Source organism: Monodon monoceros, unplaced genomic scaffold (genome assembly GCF_005190385.1).
Source record: "Monodon monoceros isolate NGI ecotype Baffin Bay Population unplaced genomic scaffold, NGI_Narwhal_1 Super_Scaffold_11, whole genome shotgun sequence".
Taxonomy (NCBI): domain Eukaryota; kingdom Metazoa; phylum Chordata; class Mammalia; order Artiodactyla; family Monodontidae; genus Monodon; species Monodon monoceros.
The window spans coordinates 132599228-132607604 of record NW_021703767.1 but is presented as its reverse complement, the minus strand read 5'-3'; the positions used below and the strand labels follow the sequence as shown (position 1 = coordinate 132607604).

Sequence of the window (8377 nt, the reverse complement as noted above, 5' to 3'; positions counted from 1 at the left end):
TTAGATTCAAAGACACAAATAAGTTGAAAGTCAGAGGATGAAGAGAAATACCATGGCAACAGCATCCAAAAGAGAGCTGTAATGGCTGTACTACTAAATAAATGAGAAATATTTTGAGATTAATGAAAGCAAAAGTATAACATTCCATTTCACTGCAGTGAAAGCAGTGCTTAGAAGGAAATTAAGCTGTAAACACAGTAAAAAGGAAGAAAGGTCTCAAGTCTATAATCTTGCAGTTTAAGAAACTAGACAAAAGAAGTGCAGACTAAAATCCAAAGCAGGCAGAAGAAAACAATAGAAATTAGAGCAGAAATAAATGAAGTAGGGATTCAAAAAAAATAGAGAAAAATCAACAAAACAAAGTTCATTTACAAAAATCAACAAAATTGACAAACTTGTAGCTAGAATGACCAAGAAAAAAAGACGACTGAAAATCAGGAATGAAGAGGGGGGAATTCTAACCTCACAGAAATAAAAAATTTATTAGAGTACTATGAATAATTACATACCAACAGATCTGCTAACCCAGATGAACAAAATCCTAGAAAGATAAACCATCAAAACTGTTTCAAGAAGAAATAGAAAATATGAGTAGGCCTATAACACGTAAAGACATTGAATTTGTAATAAAAAAAACTCCCCAGAAAGAAAAGCTCAGGACCAGGTGACTTCACTGGTGGATTCTACAAAACATTTGAAGAATTAACGCCAGTCTTTCACAAACTCTTAAAAAACTGAAGAGGGGGGAAACACTTCCCAACTCGCTCTGTGAAGTATTAACCTCATACCAAAACCAGACAAAGGCATCTCAAGAAAAGAACACTACAGACCCAATATCCTTTATGAATGTGGATGCAAAAATTATCAACAAAATAATATTGAACCAAATCTATCACCATCTAGAAAGTCTTATACACCATGAATATCCCTTATGAATACAGATGCAAAAGTCATCAAAAAAAATACTATCAACCCAAATCTATCAATGCTTAAAAGGTAATATATACCATGACCAAGTGGGATTTATCCCAGGAATGCAAGATATTTTCAACAAATAAAAATAAGCCAATGTTAAAAAAAAAAATAAGCCAATGTAATACACTGTATAATAAAGGGGGTAAACACTTGATTATCACTATTAATGGAGAAAAAGAATTTGAAACCCTTTCATGATAAAAACACTAAACACTAGGCGTAGAAGGAAACTTCTTCATCTATGAAAAGCCCACAGCTAACATCATACTTAATGATGAATGACTGAAAGCTTTTCCCCTAAGATCAGAAATGAGGCAAGTATGTCCACTCTCACCACATCTACTCAACACTGTACTAGAGGTTCTAGCCAGAACAATTAGGAAGGGGGGAAAAAAAAAAGGCATTCATATAAAAAGTTAATTTGTAGATGACATGATCTGGTATATAGAAAATCCTAAAAACTCCACCAGTACATTATTAGTGCTGGTAAGTTCAGCAAGCTTACCGGACACAAGATCAATATAAAAAACCAACTCTATTTTTATATACTTGGAATTAACAATCCAAAAATGAAATTAAGAAAACAATTCCATTTATAATAGCATCCAAAAAATACCTGGGAATAAAAATAAAAGGAGTATAAAAATTTGTACACTAAAAATGACAAAACTAAATGGGAAGACATCCTGTGTTCATGAACTGGAAGATTTAATATTATTAAAATGGCATTCCCCAAATTAATCTCCAGATTTAATGCAATACCTATCAAAATTCCACTGATTTTTTTTGACAGAAATTGAACAAGTGACCCTAAAACGTTCATATGGAACTGCAAAGGACGCAAAATAGCCAAAACAATTTTGATAAAGAACAAAGAGGACTCAACGCTTCCCAATTTAAAAACTTACTACAATGCTACTGTAATAAGGACAAGTGTGGTACTTGCTTTAGGACAGACATACAGATCAATGGAATAAAATTGAGTCTAGAAATAAACCTGTATATTTATGGTCAATAGATTTCAATAAGGTCACCAAGACAATACAATGGGGAAGAATAATGTCAACAAATGGCGCTGGGACAGCTAGATGCTCACTTGCAAAAGAATGAATTTGCACCCCTATCTCACAACACACAGAAAAATTAACTTCAGTGGATCGTAGATCTAAGCGTAAGAGCTCAAACAATAAAACTCTTAGAGGAAAACATAGCTGTAAGCCTATGACCTTTAATTAGGTATGACACCTAAAGCACAAGCAACCAAAGAAAGAAGATAAATTCGGCTTCATCTTAAAATTTTCATCACAAAATTAAAAACTTTTGTGTACCAAAAAATGGTATCAAAAAGTGAAAAGACAACCAACAAATGGAGAAAATATTTGCAGATCACTTATCTGATAAGGGTCTAATATCCAAAATAGACAAAGAACTCTTACAACTAAATAATAAAAAGACAATCCAATTTTTTAAATGGGCGTAAGATTTTAATAATTTCTTCAGAGAAGATATATGGGTGGCCAATAAGCACTTGGAAAGATGTTCAGCGTTATTAGCAACTAGGGCAATGAAATCACAACCACGATGAGAAACCACAACCACTGAGATGGCTGTGATTTTAACAAACAGACAATAAGAAGCATTAGCAAGGATGTGGAGAAATTTGAATTCTTAAACATTGCTAATAGGGATGCAAAATGATGCAGCCCCTTTGGAAAACAGTCTGTCTGACAGTTCCTCAAATAATTAAACATTGACTGGTATAACCCAGCAATTACACTCCTAGATATATACTATACCCAAGGAATTGAAAAACGTATATTCACATATAAACTTGTACATGAATATTCATGGCAGCATTATTTATTCCTAATAGCCAAAAAGTGGAAACGCAATGTCCACTAACTTAATGGATAAACAAATGTGGTATATCTATACAATGAAATACTATTCAACCATAAGAAGGGAGAACTTATACATACTACACAAGGATAAACCTTGAAAACATTACACTAAGTGGAAGAGGGCAGGAACGAAAGGCCACATAGTGTATGATTCCATTTATATAAAATGTTCAGAATGGGCAAATCCGTAGAGATAGAAAGTGTATTAGTAGTTGCCATGGGATGGGGGGAGGGAGAATGGACATGACTGCTCGTGGGTACAGGGTTTCTTTTGAGGGCACTGAGCCGGCCGCCTGTGGGTCAGCACTGGCCCAGGTGGGTTTCCCTCAGCAGGGCTGTGGGCAGGCCCTCTTCTCGAGAGCCCATGGTGGGCACTGGGGCGGACAGGCTGCCAGCAGGCTGTGGCTTTACCTTCTCTAATAACAGGACTTTTTAAGCCCATCGTTGTCTCTCACCCCCTCTGTGCAGAAGACCACAGAGAGGCGCAGCTGCACCCCCATGAGAAACCACATGGAGAGCCGCTTCCCCAGGCCTCATTCCACCAAAAATACACTGGGTGTCTGCCCCTGTGTTATGGTCAAGATCGCCATCTGCTTCCTGAGTTGCAGGATCATAGCTGACAGAAGCGTATCACAACCGTGAGTCATACGTGCCTTTTTTTTTTTCCTGAAAATGATTTATTTTATTCATTTCCCCCCTACCCTCCACTTTGTTCTGCCATCTGGCAACTACTTTTTATCATAAAAATCATAATTTCTTGTCCCCCTCATTTCTACTTCATGAGCAGTTAGTTAGTTCTAAATTGTCAGTAGATAGTAACTCGGGGAAAGTTCTCAGTACTCTGCTCAGAAGAGCAAAATGTGCATCCAGCAGGTGCTTCAAAAATGTCTGCTGGGTGAAGTAGCTCCACCAAGTCTGTGTTTTGGCCTGGCCTCTGTCTCTCTCTGGATGATTTGAATCATCTTGGCAGGAAGCAACAATATGCATTTCTGAGATGATTTCTGTTTCCCTGGAGCAGGGGCGACCACATCCGGAGCCGTGTGCCCCCTCCAGCTCGCCCCTCCCGGGTCTGCGCCAGCATCTGGTGGGAGAGGTCGCCATCCCGTTCCGGGGGGACCTCCTGGGTTTCCTCAGGAATCCTGAGCTGTTCCTGCAAATTCCCTGAAGGCCGGCTTGACTCATTCTAGGCCTTTGCAAGCGGGCAGTGAGTCAGCGGGTCTTTGCTTCTTTCCCACATGGATGATTCAATACACATCCCACAAATGAGAAAACTGGGGCACAGCCAAGGTTCAAATAAATAGTCAAGGTCTACGTAGTGAAGAGCAAACAGGGAGGCCAAGAAAGTAAAGCTGGTCAGTCTGACCCTAGGATCTATGCTCTTTAGTATCCTGCCTAAAAGCCAGGAAGGGGTCTGGAAAGCCACACTGTGGGGGGAATGGGGAAAGAATTTCAGTTTTTACTTCATGTAATTATGTATAGATATATGCACATACTGTTTTTAAAAACCTAATTTATAAAGGAGATGAAACTAAATATAGCCACACATTGAAGAGGCAAATCACGGAAAGCTAACTATCCATTTTCTTTAAAAGCTGCAGATTTTCCACCTTAAAAATGATCTGAAACAGTTACTAGGCATAGAGTCAAAGTGACTTTGAAATGTTGGATACGAATAATACAGACCAGTGGCCTAAAGAATGTCTTCACACGCTGAATGTGATTTTGCACGTGCAGTTCATATTTTGGGAGGTCCTCGCTCTGTCCCTGGTGGGCTTTCCAAAGACACCTGTTGAGTGACTGAATAAAGACTAAGCGGGCCAAACCCCACACCGTTCCTGCAACCCGTCTGCAAAGAGAAGGCCCTGCCAGCGGACTGGGAATGAATTCCCAGCATTGTTCCACCCTGCACAGTTGGGCAGCCAGAAGGCTCTTGCCCAGGGCTAGTGTGATTTATTAAGGTGCCTGGAATCCCTGGATGAGACACGCTGTGCACAAGAACCCTATGACTCATCTGTTCCCATCGCTGCCCTCTCTTCAGCACTTTTTTCCAGCCTCCCTCTCTCTCCGGCGCACTGCACTCTTTCTTTCCAGTTATTCTGAGTCCTGCCTGACACATTCCAATCACTGACAGAAAGGCAGATGTGAGAAAAGCTTCCCTTCTATTTTTAAAAGCTGCCTCAGGCTCCACATTGCTGATGCTGCTGGCGGCTCTGGCACGATCAGTCCTGGGGGATGAATTCTGGCCAACCAGAATGGAAACGTCCCCATGGCAGCCATTTCTAACACGGCTTTTGCTCTGAGAGTTTGTTTCTTACCCCAGAAAATGTTTGAGGCTTCTGAAATACCTGTATATCCTGGGTGTCACTTGATCAACAGCAAGAACACACACGAAACCTGCTGTTTTGTGGACGTGTAAAATATAAACTGACGTTTATTTTTGTTTGCGCTCTTAAAACAATTGTGTAATGGAAGATCTGCTGGAAGAAGACGTGGCTTGAATAATAGAAATGTGAGTAGAAAATACCAGAAAATGTCTCATGAATTTGTGCTTAAGAGGAAAAGACACTGGCGAAATCTGTCTCCCTACCTCTTCCCATGGCTCCCAGGATGGGCTCTGGAGCGAAGAAGTGGTCCCGGTGCTGTGAGCTTTGGCCTGTGCCAGTGCAGGGGGAGCCCACCCCACACCCCCTAGTCCTTCTCATGCAACCGCCCGTACAGAGCTGCCGTCACCAGGCCGGAGGACAGTTCGCTCTTCCTCAGGAAATAGTGATCATTCTCCCAGCCCAGCTGGTCAGGGGTTTCCAGGGTCATCCCTGAGGTCAGAAGCATTGGAAAGATATAGGAGGTACTGAAGTTCCCCCACAGGTGAAACTCAAATATCCCCGCAGCCTCTGTGACCTCCTGCCCACAGGTCTCAAAGCCAAGACCGCCACACTTGACCAGGGCACAGACTTGAACGTAGTAAGTGCCGTGCACAGTGTGAAGGCCGTCAAAGACCCCCAGGGCATACAGCTCCTTGGACAGAGTGGGCCTCTGGTAAAGCAAATGACAGCAAAGGCTATTTGCACAGACTTGGAGGTAGCCTTCCTTGCCCCACACGGGAACCAGGGTGAAATTGTCATACATCATCTCAGAGTTAAACGTGGGAGGGGCATTCGTATTCCATTTGGGGGCTCCATCACAGTGGACGTCCTGAGCATCCTTCTCAGAGTATGGATCCCCTGCCAAGATTTTTAAAAACTTACTGTGGGATGGGTCCATTTTCCCTGTGGCATTCCCTGTGCCAATGAGACCCTGTGGATTTTTGGCTACCTGGGCAATTATAAGGTGACCTTCGGGGCTTTCCATGTCATGGTGCCAAAAGGACTTCAGAGGGGTGTGTATGCCACTTCCCGTCATCCCCAGAGATGGATGGTGGATGTTCGCAGCCAGAAAGTTGACGCCAAAGGCGATGGCGAAACCTCTCTGAATCTGAATGGCTGCCAAGAGTGGGAGCTGGTTCATCCAGGCGGTCGGATACACGACATGCTTCACCTCCGAGTCTCTGAGGAGCCTGACAGCAGGGTCGAAGAACAATATGTCAAAGCAAGTGAAGATGCCAAACTTGCCAGCAAAGGGGGTATCAAAGGTGATGCGATCCACTTCCAGGGGGGTATTGAACGCTGCTTCAAAGTAGAGGTTTTGTTTGCGGTAGCTGTCAACCAGGGTTCCATTACTGCTGAACACCACGTTCGTGTTATACTGGTATCTGCCATCATTTGGGCACCCTGGGTCACTGCTATGACAAGGCTGCTTTGTCCCAAGATTGGCCACCAGGAACATCTCTCCCTTGACAGCCATACAACTCAGGCGCTGGAGGACCTAGAGGGAAAAAATAAAAGTGTAAATAAAGGAAATTTTTAAACCCTGCCTTTTTCTTACAATTTTAAAATAGTACCTGTATTGTATCGATAATATATAAATAGCTATCATAGATCAATAAGAAAAAAGTAACCACTACTGAAAGCGTGCAAAGGATATGAACAGGTGGTTCACAGATGAACAAATACAAATGGCCAACAAACATTGACAAGATGCTCAGTCTCATTAGTAGTAAGGAGATACAAATTAAAATGATAATGAGATATCATTTTTCACCTCTGTAAGATTGGCAAAAATTAAAAAGACTATTCTATCTTGCATTGACCAAAGGATGGGCAAACAGGCACTCATGCACTATTACTGGGGATGCAAAGTGCAATCAAAATCTTTTAAAGGGAAAACTTGGTGCTCTTTAAAAAATAATTTTTAAAAGTGCTTATCTTGGGGGGCTGCAATCAATATGGTGGAGCAGAAGGACATGGAGCTTACCTCCTCCCACAAATACATCAAAAATACATCTACATCTGGAACAATTCTCACAAAATACCTACTGAACCCTGGCAGAATATCTCCAACACCCAAAATCACAAGAAGGATCTCCACACAACTGGGTAGAGTGGAAAAAAAAAAAAAGGGAATTGGGACAGGACTTGTGCCCCTGGGAGGTAGTTGTGAAAGAGGAAAGGTTCCCACACTCTGGGAAGCCCCTTCCTTCACTGGGCACGAGAATCAGCCAGGCCACTGCCCTGCACTCCTCAGCCTGAGACGTGCATCCACTGGTATGTGCTGGGGCTGGGTGCTGAAACTCAGGCTTCAGAGGACAGACCTGGGGAGAGCACTGCGGTTGGCTGCAGAGACAGCCTGAAGGGGCTGGAGTGTGGTACGGGCTGCAACCAGCGGTATACATGGAGGAAGCCCGGGTCCTCCATAGAAGCAAAGGGCCTTTGTTAAGGAGCGCGGGAGGGAGGGGCGAGCCTGCCACAGTAGCCTCACTTTCGGCATGCTCATGGCAGGTGTGCGCCGCCACTGAAACCCCATTGTCAACACGCATGTCAGCAAAGCGAGGGATGGGGCCCAGCACAGCAGCCTCTTTCTCCATGCGCTCCTCTACGAGCTCTGGGAGCGCGCTAGTGGGTTGCCCACATGCAGAGGTAGGGCTGAAATCTGAGCCCTTTCCCTGTGGCTGTGCAGATTTACCCTACTGGGGCCTGCTTTGTAAACTCAGCGCCTGAGGGACACCCAAGTGGACAATGGGTGTTCCCGTGGCTGGAACAGGACTGGCCTTAGCATCTGTGGGCTTTGTGGGTGCATGTACATAGAGGCTGGGCCAGGGTCTGGGCTGCTTCCATAGCTCCCACAGCAGGTCCAGGTGTGTGACTACTGCAGTCTTGGTACCTGACTTCAATGGATTTGCACTGGTAGCCTTGTGAAAACAATGCCTGAGGGACATCAGGGCTGACTGCCAGCATTCCCAAGGTTGAGATGGGGCTGAAGGCAGTGCCAACAACAGTGTACTTTGTAAGCATACAATAGGTGACACCACAGAGCACCCTTACGGGTGAACAGCTCTGGCAGAGGAATATTCAGTGGGTCCTCTCCCAGTGGGAGCGCTGCAATCCTGCCTACTTCGTACCCCAGCT

General features: G+C 43.6%; 1 protein-coding gene across 5 annotated transcripts in view; it reads right to left on the bottom strand.

Annotated features, from left to right (window-relative positions):
- Nucleotides 1–5278: 5278 nt before the first annotated feature.
- The window catches only part of BTD (biotinidase), a 50955-nt gene continuing 47856 nt past the window's right edge, over nucleotides 5279–8377 (bottom strand). For all 5 annotated transcript variants that reach the window (XM_029213626.1, XM_029213621.1, XM_029213625.1 and 2 more), the window contains exon 4: nucleotides 5279–6737. In XM_029213626.1, the coding sequence (XP_029069459.1) occupies nucleotides 5565–6737 (1173 nt within the window). In that variant the 3' untranslated portion in view covers nucleotides 5279–5564. The remainder of the gene's footprint in view (nucleotides 6738–8377) is intronic.